General features: G+C 40.7%; 1 protein-coding gene across 2 annotated transcripts in view; it reads right to left on the bottom strand.

Moving 5' to 3' along the window:
- The window catches only part of LOC308073950 (limbic system-associated membrane protein-like), a 342,986-nt gene extending 324,376 nt beyond the window's left edge, over nt 1–18,610 (bottom strand). For both annotated transcript variants that reach the window (XM_080413243.1, XM_080413244.1), the window contains exon 1: nt 18,250–18,610. In XM_080413243.1, coding sequence (XP_080269369.1) covers nt 18,250–18,407 — 158 coding nt within the window. In that variant the 5' untranslated portion in view covers nt 18,408–18,610. The remainder of the gene's footprint in view (nt 1–18,249) is intronic.
- Nucleotides 18,611–20,540: the final 1,930 nt, after the last annotated feature.

Raw genomic sequence — 20,540 nt, 5'->3', positions numbered from 1 at the left:
TTTAGAAAGTGTTTAGAAAGTGTTTAGAAAGTGTTAAGAAAGTGTCGAGAAAGTGTTGAGTAGTTGATCAGTCTCTTCCTAGACCAGGCTGCAAGCAACCTGGTAAAAAATTATCTGAACCGACTGATAGCTGTTCACACAGATCCAAGGGATAAGTTCCCTTATCCACAAGAACCCGGCCTTTCCCCTCACCTCTGTGCTGTGCTGCTGTCCCCTTGTCTGTCTGTCCCAGTGGTGGAAAAAGTACTATTTTCTTTTTACTTAATGAAGTATCAATACTGCAATACTCTTTTAAGGAATTCAAAATGTACTTGAGTAAAAGTACAGATGTATTGGCATCAAAATACTTAAAGCACCTAAAGTAAAAGTGCTCATTATGCCGAATGTCCCATTTCAAGTTTTCAAATGTATAAAAATATTTTGAAAATAGCAGATCTACAAGCTCACAATGCGTCGCAGCGCGGCGCATTGTGAGCTTGTAGATCGGCTATTTTCAAATGGCTGAAATGTATATAGGGCTGAAGTGGTTAATGTATGTTTTGTAATACTCTTCAAAGTAACTAGTAACTAAAGTTTTCAAATAATTGTAGTGGAGTAAAAGTACAATAGTTGGTAAGTAAAAGTATTGGAAATTGGAAATAGTCAAGTAAAGTACAAATAACTCAAATTGTACTTAAGTAGGCCTACAGTTCTTGAGTAAATGTACTTAGTTACTTTACACCACTGGTCTGTCCCCTAACCCCTGGTTTGTCCCCTGTGTGTCTGTCCCTTCACCTCTGTGCTGTCCCCTGACTTTCCCAAACCAAAATAAGGATAAGGAGATAATGACCCGAGCACCCCCACTGTTACATCACCAATGAGATTATATGAAATTGATTTGATAATCCTGTATGTGTCCAGGATGGAGCGGAGACGATTATGATACAGATTGTACTAATACTGAGTCCCTGTCTTCTCTTCTATCTCGCTATACCTGTTTGCTCTCTAACTCAAGTTCATTCTGTTGATCCTACTTTCTCATTGGTTGATCCCAGTGCACCATTCAATCTGTTTAATAGAGACACACGGGGACTACAAATTTCACGCCCACTTTTGAGACAGCGCCGCTACTCGAGGTCCGTTAGAACGATGAACTGCAGCTGCCAATGCATTCCATATGAGAGGATATGAAAGTTAGCCTACTTTTAAAATGATCCTGCATTAACTGAAGACGATATTGATTTAAATAAAAATATGTTTCCAAATGTATGGAGTGTCTTTGTCAACATATCTTCTTGTTTTCTTAATAGTTGATGTGTTTCACATTTAATTTGCCACTTTAACGAGTTACCCATAATGTTAACACAGCAGAGGGTAGACAGCAGACAGACAAGTTGTCGAATTTCAGTGACATCACTGTCTTTACGAGCGCCGAGCGCCGACCAGTGGCGTACCCACTGTAGAGGCAGGAGAGGCGGTCGCCTGCCCAACTAAGATCTCGCCTCCCCTAAAAAAAAAAATAACCCGAAAATGTGTCATTGCGTGCTTAATGTCCTCAAAGTCATGCATCCAACAAGCTTTGAACTGAGCAGATTGGACCTTCTGTTCCAGAGATAATGACCAAAACCTATTGAAAACGGCCACTTTTGCCAGTTTTCTGGGTATTGAAAACCTCAAGGTATGCGATGCTAGCGGTTTTGACATACTGATGGAGTATATTATAGTACATTGTGGGTAGTATATCGAGATGAAAGATATGGGACATTAAAAAGGACAAATTAAACAAATGGGACAGATTATTAGAACACAAAAAAAATCGCTACAGCCTCAGTAGTTAACCAGTGAAATGACGGTATTTTACAATGCCTCTCATAGAGATTGCATTGAGAGCTGCAGTTCATCGTTCTAACAGACCCCGAGTGTCAAAAGTGGGCGTGGATTTGTAGGCCTTCCGCTTCCGGCCGTGTGTCTCTATGTGTCCAATGTCCTCCAAAATTCTCTCTCTCTCTCTCTCTCTCTCTCTCTCTCTCTCTCTCTCTCTCTCTCTCTCTCTCTCTCTCTCTCTCTCTCTCTCTCTCTAGTTAGTGAGGTTGCCCGAATAGGGCAACCAGACTATAGTACTCTACCGACTTTATTCTTTCTTTCTAGATAAACTTTATTTCGGGCTGCTACTCTTCCCACAGTTTTTTTCCCAATTTCGTGCCATATGTCAAAATGACCGGCTTCACCGGGAATCGTGCGCTTGTACTTTGCTAAGAGATTGGTTACATAGTTTAATTGATATTGATTTATTAGTGCATTAAATTTCCCCATCCACTTTAATGGGAAAATGAAAAAACTCAAATTGAAGTATTTTTTTCTCAGAAACCGTAAGGGCTAGAGTTAAAAGACTTTGAGGGGAGGTTCATAGTTTATTGCCAAATTATTAATAAAATAATTACACCAGTCGGCCACATGGTGGCGCTATAACAGTCCACTTTACGTTTTGGCCTATAACTCTTGAACCGTAGGTCCCTGGATTCCTTGGGTCACGACGCATCTCCCCATATAGGCCACGCCCATTTGCGTCTGGATAGATTTTTTTATATTGATTTATTAGTGCATTAAATTTCCCCATCCACTTTAATGAGAATTGCAAAAACTCCAATTCAAGTATTTTTTTCTCGGAAACCGTAAGGGCTACAGTTACAAGACTTGGAGGGGAGGTTAATAGTTTATTGCTTATTATAGGTTAATAGTTTATTATAGGGGCGGCCATAGCTGAGTGGTTAGTGAGCCCGCCTAGGGAGCCAGAGGCCCTGGTTGCCCCAGGTACGATTCCAGGCCAGACCAGCATATGTGTCGATGAAATGAAATTTGTCCCTGAGCAAGACTCTTAACCCCTAATAGCTCACAGGCCCTCATTGGAAACAAGCCCCCAAGGACTTTCATGAACGTCCTGTTAAAAGGAAAGGAATTATATTGCAAAATTATTAAAAAAAGAATCACACCAGTCGGCCACATGGTGGTGCTATAACAGCCCACTTTACCTTTTGGCCTATTACTCTTGAACCGTAGGTCGTAAAATCAAAATGACTTTTTCCCTGGATTCCATGGGTCACGACGCATCTCCCCATATAGGCCACGCCCATTTGCGTCTGGATAGATATTTTTATATTGATTTATTAGTGCATTAAATTTCCCCATCCACTTTAATGAGAATTGCAAAAACTCCAATTCAAGTATTTTTTTCTCGGAAACCGTAAGGGCTACAGTTACAAGACTTGGAGGGGAGGTTAATAGTTTATTGCAAAATTATTTTAAAAAGAATCACACCAGTCAGCCACATGGTGGCGCTATAACAGCCCACTTTACCTTTTGGCCTATAACTGTTGAACCGTAGGTCGTAGACTGACCTTGGGTCATGACGCAACTCCCTATATAGGCCACGGCCATTTGCGTCTGGACAGATTTTCCGCCATTTAGAATTTTCTTCAAAACACACTTTTAGCTCCTCCTCCCACATATTTTATCCAAATGCCTTTCAGTTATTTTCTGTGACTCAGCCTCCCAGCCAGGATTGTTCAGCTGTGCTTACTTGAGTGCAACAACATGCAAGAGAGAGAGAGAGAGAGAGAGAGAGAGAGAGAGAGAGAGAGAGAGAGAGAGAGAGAGAGAGAGAGAGAGAGAGAGAGGGGGGGGGGCATAAATTTGGCCGCGGACCCCTATCTAGAAAATGTTTTGTGCCCCCCCAAATTAAAGAAGACAAATTAAAATAAGCCTCTAGCAGCGTTCACACACCCGCCTGTTCTCTCAAACTCAAATTAAAAGCAGAGTTCTGGGGGCTTTAGTGGTGACATGGATCCTGCAGGGCAAATCACAAAGCTCACTGAAAATAAAGAGGCATTGGATTGGATATTGGATATTGTCAAAGCTCAGATAATTGACCCAGAGGAGAGCAGTCACACAGACTGTGTCATTAATGCTTTAATAAGCAATTGTCAATTTCAAGTGCTTAAATCCCCTCATGGCAACACTTAAGGCCACCGTGCAACAAGTACACAGGAAAGAAGCAATTAAAAGTAAACTAGTGTGGCAAACTATGAACTAAGAAACTTGTTCCTTTTTATGGGTTCATATGTGACTCAGTGGGAAGGAGGCTCATTTGTCTCATCTCCTTTACCCTTTCTGTCAAAGGAGGAAAAGTCACATTTTCTGAGGAGCCTCTCCGGAATGTGGGGCATTTTTCACTGACCTAAATCTTTAGGATATGATACATGGCCATTGGGCGATGAGACAAGACTAAACATGCTATGATTGATGTTCTTTCTGACTTACTTGGGTTAAATGTCACTCCAAGCAGAGACACAACTGCTAATGGTCCTTTCTCCTCCGCAGCTGCAGACAGTGAGGAGACACAGAGGACCTCTAAGGTTCTGAGGTCGTGTTATGATATATTTTTAGGGCTGACGTGCTTAACCTTCAGTGTTGATTTTAATAGCAAACTGTGATTTAGTTTTAGTCATAGTCTTTTGAATGAACTTCCATTTAGTTTTAGTCATATTTTAGTCACCTGATTTATTTTTTCTTGTTTAGTTTTAGTCAACTAAATATCATAAGATTATAGTCGACTACATCTATAGTTGATTTAGTTGACTTTTTGGCGGCGCCTTGATGGCGTCGTAATGCCTGATCTTACACTTGGTTGCATGCCGAAAATAGCTGATCTACAAGCTCACAACACGTCATGCTGCGGCGCGTTGTGAGCTTGTAGATCAGCTATTTTCAGAGCGCAGCACCCGAGCACAAAATGTCTTTTAGTTCTATTGGATCTCTTCACCACTATAGTCCCTCCCTAACATTTTAGTCTAGTTTTTATTTGTTGACGAAATTGTCAATACATTTAGTCTTACTTTTAGTCATCATAGCTTGTCAATGAAAAAAGATAGTCGACGAAACATTTTCGTCATAGTTTTAGTCGACGAAATCAACACTGGTTTGTACTGATTCACTCTCATCTACTTGAGCATATTTATGTGTGACTGCCGGTAAATGGTGGCTGCATTTGGTGCCTTTCTAGTCTTTCCAACAACATTCAGTGTCTTGCTCAAGGACGCGTCAACACACCGGGAACCGGGAATCTTCAGATTCCAAGACAGCTCCTCTAACTCCTGAGCCGCCTTATACTTATGATGCCATGGTCACTGCTTTATCACATATTGTATACCCAATGACACCAGATGCAACTGTTGAAGGACAACACATCTACATTGCAGAACATCATGCTTTATTGTCTACTTATTCACATCATATTCTGTTCCTTATATTCCATTCTATTGCTTTCTACATCTGTTTCAACATGTCAACTTAGAAGAAAGCTCTTAGGACCACATGGAGGGTCTACTACAACTACTCTACAATATACTGAACTTTAGTAAGTCAAACAAAATTAAGATTGTCACAATTGTTTGAGATAATCAATTAACTCATTCACTGACAAGGACGACTTATGACGGAGTTTTGCTTTTTTTGGTGGGGGGCGGGTGTGAATGATCCTATCCAAGCACCACCGAAGAAGAGTACACCCAGAAATCATGTGATCACAACAAAAAAAGCTAGGCACCTTTCATGTTAAAAGATTTACAAAAGTAACATTTTCTCTGCTTTCTGTTGTTTTCTGCTTGTTTTTCAAAAAACAAGCACATTCAAACGGCCATACCTCTGGAATTGAGGATCGCGACCAGACAAATTGTTTTCGCTGGCAAACTCTGGCAGTCAATGAGTTAAATTGTTTTCGCTGGCAAGGGGACGGTGGACGATGTTTCAACTCTGGCAGTCAATGAGTTAAATTGTCAATCACAATTATTGCTGATTGATCGTGACAGCCCTATCAACAGTGATACAATAAACAAATACAATAGCATCTGACTGGCTTCACAGTTGTGTAGAATAATTGGCATGAAACGGTTCATTTAAGACCATCTGATACAGATGATTGCTTCAAAACAACAAGATTAACCTTCTGACCCTCCGCTCAGTAACTGAGAGATTAACAGTTATTGAGCCTTTCCAGATGATTATAGATTTCATACTTAAAGGGACATATGGCATTCATTTGTAGATAGATATAGATAGATGGATACCGTTATTATCCCGCGAGGGAAATTCTGTCGCCCAGAGGCGGCACAGCAGTTAGTTTTGCCTAGCAAGCCAAAGATAATAAAACCATGAATACAATGTAGGTTGTCTATTCACCTGAAAAAATAACAACCTGCAACAATATTTGCAGTGTTCAGGGTGACGTATATATACTTGTTATGGTACTCTGACAGTGGGTACAACAGGTATTGCATTACCAAAGTGGTATGTCTTCCCAACGGGCATCGGCCTAGCAAACAAATAAATCATTATATTTGAATGAGGACTAAGGTGAACTATCATATTTTATTACGCACATTCATCTTAACTCACGATTGGGTCAGATCTTTTTTCATGCCCTCCTGAAGTATGACCAAATATTGCCATTTCAACAAAGAAATGGTTATGATACTCAGTAACTGATCATCAGTGTGGACGATTATTTGTAGAGGATATTATCGCTATTGGATGGAATAGACATGACAGAGAAAGAGTAAAATAAGTACCTTAGAGGAGAATTTTGCCCGGCGGTTTTCCTAGATTTCTTATGATGTTATGATATCCTAGGACGAGTGGTACAGTACAGAGATTCCATAACAACGGGTCCGCCGCAGTTAAAAACCCACGCCTATGGTCCTTGCTCTAAATCGCGTATTTTAATACCTTTTCTTTTTTTGGGGAGGGAGAGATCTGATGTTAATAGTGTTACAACACTATGCAACGTGTCAGTCTTGAATGCGCTCAACCGTAAGTCGCGCTTTTGCGACACTTACGGCACCCGGCCTGGAAGTGTCGCAAAAGCGCGACTTGCGGTTCTCCTTTAAGATAAAGCTAAGAGCAGCAAAACAATAATTACACATCAACACAAAGAAAACACATCACACAAACTCCATAAGCAATGAACGAAACAGTATCTGACTATGCAGAAAAACATACTCACAAGTGTTGTTACAACATCAACAGAATATATTGATATCAATACAGTGTCAACAGTATTATCTGTATGATAACCACACCCTACAGTATTAATGGAAATAGAATACACCGATGATAGTACGATACAGTCTCCATGCAGTATGACAGAGTCGGTGTCTGTATCAGTGGTAGAAAAAGTACTCAAATGTTTTACTTAAGTAAAAGTATCAATACTGGAATGTAGAAGTACTCTGCTACAACTAAAAGTCCGGAAATTAGATATTTAATAAAAGTACAGAAGTATTGGTATCAGAGGTCGCGTAAGTCCGATAATTGCCGGTTTAGACCGATTTTTTATGACAAAGGCCGGAAAAAATAAATCAATCCGGACATCCTGACCGGTTGATAAAGACACGGCAGTTCATTAATTATCACCGCAAATTAGGCACATTTCAAATCCTCTGCTTTGCAAGCTCTCTCTCTCTCTCTCTCTCTCTCTCTCTCTCTCTCTCTCTCTCTCTCTCTCTCTCTCTCTCTCTCTCTCTCTCTCTCTCTCTCTCTCTCTCTCTCTCTCTCTCTCTCTCTCTCTCTCACGCGCTCGCTCTCTCGCTCTTTCTTTCTCTCTCTCTCTCTTAACAGCGTGCATGTGTTTCTGGGAGAGAGAGAGAGAGAGGTAGAAAGAAAGAGTGTGTTCACACGCTGTTAAGTTACACCTATTTCCTGTTAATAATAACAAGTGTAAAATGTGCTGCATTGGGCGGTAAATGGGAGACACTTTATTGTGAAGGTACAACAGGAAGAAGAGAGTTGTTGCTGATGCTGCGTAGTTGTTGCTGCTGCTGCGTATATTATTACTCTGTCGTCTGCTCGGCAGTCAGACAGAGACCGCGGTCCGGTTACAAGTTACATTACATAAAGTTGTGTATTTAACAGTCACACACAAGTTGTATCATTACGAGTTCGAATATGTCACAGATACACTATTGTGAGTAAAGTTGGCAAGTTACAGTTTAACAACAGTGCAGGTTGAAGATGAAATATCCAACACAGATGCGTAAATACTCTCCACAACAGCTATAGGCTACTGCAACTATGGCATCCAGGTGAAACACGACGTTAATCATAATCGTGGACCTATTTTTAACTCTATGAGGTGGACACGTTAAAACGTTACCACTTTGAACTGAATAGCTCAATGAGGAGACCACAAGATTCTCACAACTCATCAACTCTCCCACGGCTGTCCCAACTAGACGCACGGACGGCATCCACTGCCTAACTATACAGTATAACCTCCTGTGAGTGAGTAGGTGTAACCCAGGTCATATAGACTGGTTACCAGATTAATTGATAAATGAGGATTCAGTCAAGTAATGTCACTATTGAAGTAACAGAGCAAGTCTACCTAACTTGACTGTCCTGTCAACAACAACCCTGCTGCTGACAGAAAGCCAGCCAAGGAGACTGACAGATGAATTCCCCTAATCACATGACACCTCTCTACTACTTATCCCGCCCCTCTCTGTCACTGCCCCAATTCTCTGCTGTGAATCCCTATACCCAAGAACCAACATGGCAACCTGCATTGCAGGAGAGATCCCTGAGAGAGACAGAGTCACAGAGCCCTAATTAAGAAAATAATACTTTAACTAAGTTGAATATAAGTATAGAAGCCACACCAGACAGCACACACACCTTGCCCATCATCTCACTCTTGCCAGAGGGCTAAGAGTTTGTTTCTGATAACATTGGTTAGTTGCCATAGACTTTGTGTTAGCTACCTTAGCAGCTAAAGCAGCCATGATAGCAGCTAATAGGCTAAGTTACCATGCAATGCCAATGCAGAGTTAGCAGAAATGTTTGGCTAATGCTAGCATTGTTGTTTCCAAACTAACCTACCTGGTTAATTATGTGAGATATATTTTGCACTCTAAATGGAACAGATGACCACTGTAGATGGCTGTGTGTTGCTTTTATTTCATTTTGGACATTTTGTCATAATTTAGCTTTTGATAAAATGGGTTTCTAAATAAGGGTATTTTCCACACCTTTCATTCCTAGCTGAGTGTGTGCTGGGTGTAGCTGCCCTCTGTCTGCACCACCATTCCTGGTGGTTAGAGGAGCACTTTATTTGGATGTCATTGGTGAGAAATTAAAAGCACTTTATTACAATGCATTTTATTTTATTTCATGATGAGAATGTGTTGTACTACAAAAGAGATTGTATTTTATTTTATTAATTGAAAGACACTTGTGAAATGCTGTCAAGAAATACTGTTAATTATAGTTTTTCATGTGGTGTCAGGTTTTTTGGATGAGGCCAGAGTTTAGGTCTACCAAGGATGGCGAGCTACAAACCCAGGATCGAATGCATGTGAAGACCACCTATTGAATTTCCTTGGAGACCCTCTGCACTAATTCTGTGGTTTTACCAGTGTGGTAGGACAGAGCTTTGCCCAAATCACAGAACTGAACTGAACACAAAACATTGAACTGTGTACTATCATCCCATAATACTGCACTCCACAGTGTGGTTGGACTGTCAGTGGACTCACTCACATATACACCTCTGTGATTCATGGTGGGGTCATTGACTGAATTGATGTGTATTGTGTGTTGATTTGAAGGTAATTGTAAATTCATACTGTGTTGGGTATTAGAGTTCATGGATCCATAGTTCATTATCTAAATACTTACCATACAGTTAAAAAGGATATTTACAATTAAAAAGGATATCTACAGTTAAAAGGATATTTAACTAAAAAGATACTTACCAGGGTGCACCCATAGATTAAAACCTGTAGGATTCAAGGCCTAAACTTAAAGGGTATTCCACTCAAAATATCTTAAAGGTTTAAACGAAGGTGAAATGTAGGCTACAGTGATTTCATCACTGAGGTCAAGAGGTGACTACAAGTTACATTTGCCACTGTTATTGAGCTCATTGTATTGTCTATGTCTGTTGTATATGTGTTTTTGGTACCGATTTCCTTTATTGCTATTTTCCTGAATACAAGCCGGCCCTTCTTTATTATATCATACATACCTGTCTGGTCTCATCCTTATTTACTCTTAAATGCTCCAGTAGTCGAACCTTACCGATCACTAGCCCAGGATTAATGCCTTATATGGTAGTGGTCAAAGTCCATTATACACAAGGGTGTTACATAGTGGTCTCTAATTTATTGCCCTAACAGGTCAGCTGAGCCACGTTATGAAGGATTAATCTGAAATGCCCAATTTTGTGCAGTGCCCTTTGATTAGAAAATGAGTTAAAACGCAATTGATTATTGAGAAACCATTACGCACGCAGCATGCGCAAATGGTAATGTAGGTAATTAATGTATTTGTGTAAGATGACCCTGCTATATAAAATGTGTATATTATGATGGTTCATGTTCAAATAGCTCAATCCAAAATATAATGCTGTAGGCCTAAGTGTTAGGCTGTATTTACGCACGTGCTTGTCATTAATGCATAACAATAATTATGACCGTTATTTTTGTCAGATGTCCGATAAATTTGAATCCTTCCGGACATTGGGACCGGCAGATTAAAATCCTAGCGCGACCCCTGATTGGTATCAAAATGTACTTAAAGAACCAAAAGTAAAAATAATAAAATGTTTGAAAATAGCAGATCTACAAGCTCACAACGCGTCGTATCGGCTATTTTCAAATAGCTGTATAAAATAGGGCTAAAGTGGTTAATGTATGTAATAATGTATATCCGCAAAGTAACTAGTAACTAAAGTTATATCAAATAATTGTAGTGGAACAAAAGTACAATATTTGCCTCTGAGATGTAGTGGAGTAGAAGTAAAAGTATAGACAATTGGACATACTCCAGTAAAGTAAAAGTACCTCAACATTTTAAGTACAGTACTTGTACAGTACTTGGTATTTAGCCCTGGTTCAGAGCGTTAGTGACTTCGCTCTAACGCCCTGGAAGACCCCTCGCTCTGCGCATGTACAAGGAATTCCACTGCCCTGCCAGCGCTCAAGAGTAGTGAAAATAAACAAAACCATTTCGCTACTCACTGAAGCAAAGGCTGTTTAGTGTTGTTGAAAGTCTATTCTCCGCACTGGGGAGCCTCTCAGCACCCCACCTACTCTGTAAAATACACTTTTTGGGCAGAAAATAAAATATGTCAGCGAGACAGAAATTATTTTTATTTACTCCACAGTGCCCTCTACAGATTTTGGTTAATGGTAAGTTAAAATCCTACAGATCTGTAGAGGGCACTGTGGAGTAAATACAATTTATTTCCGTCTCGCTGACATATTTTATTTTCTGCCCAAAAAGTGTATTTTACAGAGTAGGTGGGGTGCTGAGAGGCTCCCCAGTGCGGAGAATAGACTTTCAACAACACAAAACAGCCTTTGCTTCGGTGAGTAGCGAAATGGTTTTGTTTATTTTCACTACTCTTGAGCGCTGGCAGGGCAGTGGAATTCCTTGTACATGCGTAGAGCGAGGGGTCTTCCAGGGCGTTAGAGCGAAGTCACTAACGCTCTGAACCAGGGCTACTTGGTATTGTACTGGTGTTACTTCAGGAGATGATTCAACAGCTGGAAACAGACAGACATACGCACGCGCGGACGCACGCACGTGCGCACGCACTCACTCACACACACACACACACACACACACACACACACACACACACACACACACACACACACACACACACACACACACACACACAGCCACACAGCCAATTGCACTGATAAAGTGAAGCAAATAGCTGTGATCTCTGGCCAAGTTCACTGCTCAGTGAGTCTCTAATGACTAATTGGATCATCATAATTGAATGGAAGGCACCTGTTCACCACAAGGAATCCATTAAGTGAATTTATTGCTCTCTACATCCTCTCGCTGTGTGTGTGTGTGTGTGTGTGTGTGTGTGTGTGTGTGTGTGTGTGTGTGTGTGTGTGTGTGTGTGTGTGTGTGTGTGTGTGTGTGTGTGTGTGTGTGTGTGTGTGTGTGTGTGTGTGTGTGTGTGTGTGTGTGTGTGTGCGTGCGTGCGTGCGTGCGTGCGCGGTTATAGTACAGTATTGCCCTGAGGCATGCTGGGATATCTCTCTCCTCAATAACAGCATTCAAAGTAGCCTGCATTTGTTATTGTTCTCTTATTGTGTTGTTGTTGTTGTGTATAGCCTATGGGAATGTGTTTTCTATTGTGACTAATGTTACATGCTGTATCGACTGTACTTAGTTTAATATTGATCTATACATGTACATTGTAAATATCTAATGCTCAAAACCAGCAATATGCAAGGCTCTCTACTGTTAACTGTGAAATTGAATGTATATTATTGAGGATATACTGTATAACTATTGTGTTACAGAGTTTGACTGAGTTAACCGGTGTAGACTCCTTCCACTGACATCACAAAAGTGCATGTTGAAAGTTGGGGGTGGGGCAGATTTAGCTGTTGAAACACTGATTTCAACATTTACAGTATGAAACATATATTGTTCATGACAATGACAAATTATAACATAACTGGATTTTCAGGCCTTCAAACCTAGTTCTATGTTGCGCTATAAGTGTTAAACACTGCTACAACACTGCTGCCGAGCAGTGATGCACTTGCAGCACCCAGGTCTGTCATACCTTGAGTTTTGGAGGTAGGGGTCTACGACCACTTCCTGCTAAAACCGAAAGTGAACAGTCCACTGGTGATTTCTGTTGAAATTGGAAGTCTATGAGACCACCCACCAAGTTTGGAGACTGTATCATGCTGGGAACTGGAGTTAAGGATTTTTAAATACCAGCCAATAGGAAAGCAGAGGGGGTGGGGCTTAAAGGGATATTTCACTTTCAAAAAAACTTTGGGTCATTTTATCGTCTACTCAGGCTTTTGTGAGCACCCCGGACAGTTTTTAAGTTGCTTGATTCAGTATTTAGATATTAATATTCATTTTATCAGACACGCCCCCTTCCTATACAAACCCATTATAACTTCAAACTCAATTTTTAACATGTTTGATTCATCAAAAACACCAGTCCTTGGTTCTGGTGACTCACCCTGCCCTCCTAATACGCGAGGGGGCCGTGTTTTTTCGATAACTTTTTTCATTAATTTTTTATATATTTATTGGAAAATGAAGAAAAAAAAAATACAATAAAAAAAATATATAAAATAAATGAAAAAAGTAATCAAAAAAACACGCCCCCCTCGCATATTAGGAGGGCAGGGTGAGTCACCAGAACCAAGGACGGGCGTTTTTGATGAATCTAACATGTTAAAAATGGAGTTTGAAGTTATAATGGGTTTGTATGGGAAGGGGGCGTGGCAGATAAAATTCATATCAAATATCTATTCTAAATACTGAATCAAGCAACTTAAAAACGGTCTGGGGGGCTCACAAAAGCCTGAGTAGACGCTAAAATTACCAAAAGTTTTTTTGAAAGTGAAATAACCCTTTAAGCAATTACAGCTTGTCCCTATTGGCCATCTAAGAGCACATATCAAGTTTGGGGCCTTTAGTATACGGGAACTGGAGTTATGGCTGTTTAAACCCCAGCCAATAGGAACACAGAGGGGGCGGAGTAATGGTGCCCAGGGGCCGCGGGTGCCACACGTGGTCCCTGGTGTGGCTTTTTAGACGGCAGACCCCTGATCAGTGTTGGCGCCAAGTTTGGTGGGGATCGGAGCAACAGTGCGCCTCGCAGGTCTGCATGTTACATTTGTGACATCCACCGTCGGTTAACCTGCTAGGAAATTTTACCATAGGATAAGTAGCATTTGCTGTTTTGTTTTGTTTAGTTTGTTGTCTTCCCACTTTATCTGAATTTCCAGCATTTCAAATGATGTGTGAGCATTAGGAGTAAGCGCCCCCCGTGGAGTGTGTGCTCATCACCATGTTCCTATCGTGAAATGTTGCCATAAGGTCCTTATCTGATCCCACCAGCGGTGGAAAAAGTACTCACATGTTTTACTTAAGTAAAAGTATCAATTAGAGTTGTACCGATACTGATACCATATCGGAATCGGGTTCCGATATGACTTAATTCACGTATCGGACATAGGACATGACGTAACCGATCCACGTTCCGATAAAACATTTTTTTTTTTAAAAAAGGTCTCTGGTTTATAAATATATAATCTCTCAAGAACAGATTCTGCTCTGCGTTTGAATCTGTCGGTAGCCGTGTTGACAACCCGTGCGAATTGGTTACAAGTGGGTGTGCTATCAGATCAGGAAGCAGGCCGCGCTTTACCCAATCAAATGTAGTCGGCGGGATTTACGTGTGTGCCGTTCCTTCCCCACTAGAAACAAGCCGAAACTCATTTAACAATAGCGTCCTCGAAGCCGACAGAACCACGGAAAGTTAGTAACATTTTAAATTGCTCTTTCATCATAGAAACAAGTGGGCTTATAACCAAAATGATCCATGTTCTTTGGGAGAATTGGTGTAATTCCGTGGAGAAATATTGTTAGTGGGAATGAAAACATAGTCGCACCACCGGAAGTGGAGCGCTGAAGGCAGACCAAAAAACCCGGTTTCCTTGCGCACGGGTGCTCCGTTGAGCTTGTCCCAGAGCCAAGTGAATAAGTAAAAAACAGCAGAGGGCGCTGTGTTTCCTTTTTATTTGGTGATGGGTTCCCAGATTGATAAATATATAATATAATCACGCAATTGTAAGACCATAACCAAACGTTTTAGCAAATTATTATTGAATAAAACGATCCCACAACCACAATCTTATCCAGCAAACTTTTTTTCGTCGCTTCTCCACTCTTCTCTCACAGCTTGTCGGCTTCACAGCATGGGAAGCCTGTAGACGAAATACCCCAAAAACGCTCGCCCTTATCCTCAGTAAAACAAATACAAGAACCGCTGGTCTGTGAAAAAACAATGGGGCCATATGTTTTGGGGTGAGTCTTCCGTTTACCTGTGGACGCGCAGTGACACCGCTGAGAGAAGTGTTTTCGTTTGGTGGAGCCGGCACAAGCAAAGAAAACATGTCCTTAATTTGGAGATATTTTACAATTGAGACGCCAAAAAGCTGCACAGCAAAGTGCAATGTATGTGAAGCCAATGTACCGAGGGGTGGACAAAGTGTTATTGTATAATACCACCAATTTGGGCAAGCATCTACAAGAACACGAGGAGCTGGAGCAAGCTAAACAAGAACAACAATCCTTGCAGCAGAAGATCACTGATGCATTCAAGCAGCGTGAAAAACGTGAAAAATAACTTTAAAAAATAGTGTCGTCGCGGTTAGCAGCTCAGTTGAAAGAGAGACAAACTGACATTTGGTCCTCTGACGTTAGCCCACACATGGGACCCGGCCCTTTGACCATCTCAATCTGGCCCGCCAAGTCATACTTCTTTCTTTTTTTTTATTCTTCCCCCAAAAAATCTACATTTTAAAAGGCTGCCATACAGTATGTTAATGGTTTTGAGACAAATTAGTTTAACTCGACTCCAATGAATAGTAATTAATATTTACCATTTCATTTGAGTAGGCTACATACCTGCATTCCTCCATCGGTATGTACTCAAATGTTTTATGTTTATAATGTAACGGTGAAATTGCCTTGAGTCCATATTTATAACATAATGCAATGTGTTTTATCAGTGACCTATGAAGTGGTGCATATCAGACAAGATTAGATACTGTATAAATTCATTTAAAAGTTGATATGGCATATCACCATAGCAGATACATTTAAGGTTTTTGCTATGTAGCCTACTGTAAGTATCGGGTATCGGGAAAGTATCGGGAAGTATCCAAATTAATATATCGGATCGGATCGCAATTGAAAAAACCTGTATCGGTGCATAGTATCAATACTACAATGTAGAAATACAAAATGTACTTAAAGGTAGGGTAAGTGATATTTTTTGGTTAAAACAAAAAGTATTTTGTTAAAAGGTTAAAACACTATATTCTGATAGTAATCATGGCTATAGGGTGTTTTTTCAGTAACAGATGTCTCCCTGTCTCTCCAGCTCTTTAATAAACAGAAAATACATTTTTCGGTAGGTGTCAAAATCTCAGCCAATCAGGAGAAAGTACCCATTTTTAAGCTTAATTTGTATAGTGTTCCAGTTCCAATTTTGCATGCTCATTTCTTAGTGTCATCACTTCCAATTTCACTTGTTAAATCTGTATCCTGATTGAGTTCTCTGTCCTGGTTGGATAAAATTGGAAATGAAACTGAAACTGAAACGAAAATGCATTTTCTGTTTTATAAAGAGGTGGAGCGACAAGGAGACTCCTAATACTGAACAAACACTCTATAGCAATGAGTACTATCAGAATATAGAGATATTTAACAATTATTTTAACCAACGCAAATCACTTACCCTACCTTTAAAGTACCAAAAGTCAAAGGCACTCATTATGCGGAATGTCCCATTACAAGTTTTCAAATGTATAAAAATCTTTTGAAAATAGCCGATCTACGACAAGCTTGTAGATCGGCTATTTTCAAATGGCCGAAATGTATATAGGGCTGAAGTGGTTAATGTATGTTTTGTAATAATAATCAAAATCTGCAAAGTAACTAGTAACTAAAGTTTTCAAATAATTGCAGTAGAGTAAAAGTACAATATTTGCCTCTGAGATGTAGTGAAGTAGAAGTAAAAGTATTGTAAATTGGAAATACTCAAGTAAAGTACAAATACTTCAAACAGTACTTGAGTACATGTACTTAGTTACTTTCCACCACTGGATCCCACAGTTCATTGTGGTGCACTGCTGCTTGCTGAGAAAGTCTATTGTGCTGTAACTGTAGCCTATACACACCAGACTTCTTTGGGTGCCTTGTTCACATAAATCCACATCTATGTAAATCCTCTGCATTAAATAACCATCACAAACCCCCTCCTGGAGTCACGTGTCCACTGACAATCTGCCTAGAAGAGCATCACAATGACAGTGGACAGCTTGCATTGTATGCACAATGAGATGAAAGGCTGTTTCTGACACAAACAACTGACTGCACACAAAGCAAAGATCTTAAGGAGAGCAAATCATAATGTATGGAGGTGCAAGAAATGATTTGGCTGCCCAAAGAAATCTTGTGTACTCTGGCCAACCAATTTATAATATTATTCGCTCCGCTTCATTCAGCCTCTCCACTCTGTTTATTCAAACCAGGAACGCATTTGTGAAACCACTTTAAACATTATTTTATACTTTGGCTATTCAAAAATAGCAGATATACAAGCTCATAGCGCGGCACTGAGTGCGCTATGAGCTTGCTCTGCTATTTTTGAATATATATATAATATTTTTTTTTAAATTTACTCAAATCTTTGCTTCTGGAGGGGCCCCTGGAACAACATCATTTGAGATGGGGGTCAGAGGCCAAATACATATCATTTTGGGGGGTCCTTGACATGAAAATGCTTGAGAACCACTGATTGTATCAACCGATTGTTTTTTTTTACTGGATTTAGAAGACATTTGTAGAATCCCCAGAAGCAAAGATTTGCGTTTTAAAAAATATATATTCAAAGATGTACACACATTTTCATGATTTTTCCCAAAAATAGCAGATACAAGCTTGTATATCTGCTATTTTTTTATAGCCAAAGTATAAGATAATGGTTAAAGTGGTTAAAATCTAAAATGACAGTTGCTTTCCCGGTCTTAATGGAAGATGCTCTTTCATTGAATCCATTCAGATTGCATCTCCGGGCACTGTGATCCACTTTGTTATCCTGGTTTTCTTTTTGCATAAAAACTGTCATAGCATCTAATTGAACTTTCCTTGTCTAACAGATTGTTCTGATGCCAAAATCAAGAGGCCTTAATTCAGCAAAACTAGATTGTAAACGAGAGAAGAATAAAAAACATAATCCAATCCTTTCCTACCAAGTTTCATTGTGTGTGTGTGTGTGTGTGTGTGTGTGTGTGTGTGTGTGTGTGTGTGTGTGTGTGTGTGTGTGTGTGTGTGTGTGTGTGTGTGTGTGTGTGTGTGTGTGTGTGTGTGTGTGTGTGTGTGTGTGTGTGTGTGTGTGTGTGTGTGTGAAGGGTGGATGCTGAGGAGAGCAGAGTAAAGTTGGTACCCAGGCAGACAGTCCCTGTCAGATGGTGAGAGATATATATATATATATATATATATATATATATATATATATATATATATATATATATATATATATATATATATATATACCCTAACCCTACCTGATGACGGCTGTATCTCCCTGTCAGATGGTGATATATAATTATATATTATTATAATATATATATTTAACCCTAACCCTACCTGATGACGGCTGTATCTCCCTGTCGGATGGTGATGTTATCCGTGGCTCGCTGCATATCCACACTCCGGACGGGGAATCCTGTGGGAATAAGACACAGGAGTCTGAAGAAAGAAGCCTGCAGTTGTCTCCAACACCATGATCTGCGTCCAACCTGCATTTTAACACGGGAGCGAAAAGCCACGAGATAGATCCAAAGAGGAGAGAAATAGCCTACAATAAAATAGTTTATTTAGTTCTCAAAACGAGTTAATGTCCCAAAACTCCTGGATAGGTGATGTGAAATATATAATCCGACACAGCAGCAGCAGAACAGCTTCTTATTCAGTGCAACATAGCATTATGGTCTGTCTGGTTCCACAGATGCCTGAGCTACACTGCTCACTGCTCAGTGAAAAGCTACAATGACAAGGAGAGAGAGAGAGAGAGAGAGAGAGAGAGAGAGAGAGAGAGAGAGAGAGAGAGAGAGAGAGAGAGGCAGAACACTGATTTGCTAGCGCTTACAGTGGCAGTCCCCCTCTGTGACTGTGTGTGTGTGTGTGTGTGTGTGTGTGTGTGTGTGTGTGTGTGTGTGTGTGTGTGTGTGTGTGTGTGTGTGTGTGTGTGTGTGTGTGTGTGTGTGTGTGTGCGTGCGTGCGTGCGTGCGTGTGTGTGTGTGTGCATGCAAACATGCATGTATCTCTCTCTATCCCTCTCACTCTCTCTCTCAGGGAGGAGAGGGAGGGATAGACAGAGTCGCTCTCTCCCTCCCCTCTCTCTATGTCTCTCTGCCCCCTGCTCTCTCTCTCGCTCTCTCTCTCTCGCGCGCTCTCTCTGTCTATATCTGTCTCTCTCTCTCTCTCTCTCTCTCTCTCTCTCTCTCTCTCTCTCTCTCTCTCTCTCTCTCTCTCTCATTAGAAAACCCAATTCTCCACACATTGCTGTCCCCCTTCAAGAGACTGTTCTGTTCTGTATCAGGACAACAGCTCCTCCTCCTGGGGGTCCCTGCTCTTGTAAGACAGACAGACAGACAGACAGACAGACAGACAGACAGACACATTGTGTGTGGAGGACAGACAGACACACTGTGTGGAGGACAGACATACATTGGCCCTCATTTAGAATGGAACGTAGGAGCCATGCAGCTTAAATAATTTTTACAATGGGACACATGCGATTTATCAAAGGGTCGTAATCCTGCCAATCATAGCGTGAGAATGGCCGGTGTGTTGATAAATCTGGCGGCTGCAACCGATAAATAACACACCCTTACACATGCCCAATTTTACGACATGAAGAATCGGAAGAATACAACCAAAAGAAGTATGGAAAGCCAATAAGAAAGAGCAACTTCACCACCTGTCATCTCCGCGTCCACACACACACACACACACACACACACACACACACGCACGCACACGCACACGCACACACACGCAAACGACAGCAAACTCACAACACAAGCCCTTAAACTGATTTTACTGCTGATGAATGATATTTAGTAGCAATTATGTTCAGGTGGCTCTTAAAAGAGCTGTTTTGGGTGTTTTTGTTACTCCAAGTGTCGCATTCCTACGCCAATATGATGACCGGCTGAGTCAGCTATTGACCGGTGACCCGTTCATCAAATTATTGGCTCAGGAATGCGACAAAAACAAAAAAATCGTCATGAATTCAAAGCTTCATGGGGTGTGTAATTGATATGTTTTTGGGTGAACTACTCCTTTAATTAATTCACGCATTAATTAATTCACTGTCTCTCAGTTTCTCTTGGTTCTAGAACTTTGACATACATTTGTGTCACAATTACACTCTTCACAAGTTTTCCCTTTTCAAAGGTAAAAGGGGATACTTTACAAGGTTTTACCAGATCAGCATCGCTTATCTACTGTGACTCTGTTTATTCTGCTTTGACTGGAGAGTCTGCTCAGAGTCACTCTGTCACTGTTATTATTGTGACATTGTAATGATAAGAGGAGGAAGCCAGGACAGCTCCCATCCACTATTAATGACAGCATGCTGCACTCACTGCCCGTAAACCTACACCAAATGTTACAGCTCACAAGAGGTCAAGTCTGCTGTTTTGCAAACCCAAGGTCTGAAGTTCAACTACAGCCCGACCTATGCCAGATTTTTGGGTCTGAGAGTCCTTGACCTAACCTCACTCCGTCAAATGGAAGAAGCTTGCGACACACATTTTGTTTCACAGCGTACTTGCATCTGAGACTCCGGGCGCAGAATCGATGACAGACGGAGTTTCATTTTTTCAAGCTACTAGGCAGGTGATTGGATGATCCCGCCCCTAGCAGCCGCT

This window comes from Gymnoscopelus braueri (genome assembly GCF_963280865.1).
Source record: "Gymnoscopelus braueri genome assembly, chromosome: 1".
NCBI lineage: Eukaryota > Metazoa > Chordata > Actinopteri > Myctophiformes > Myctophidae > Gymnoscopelus > Gymnoscopelus braueri.
The sequence above is the reverse complement of the archived record's forward strand: the minus strand, read 5'-3'. Positions and strand labels throughout refer to the sequence as shown.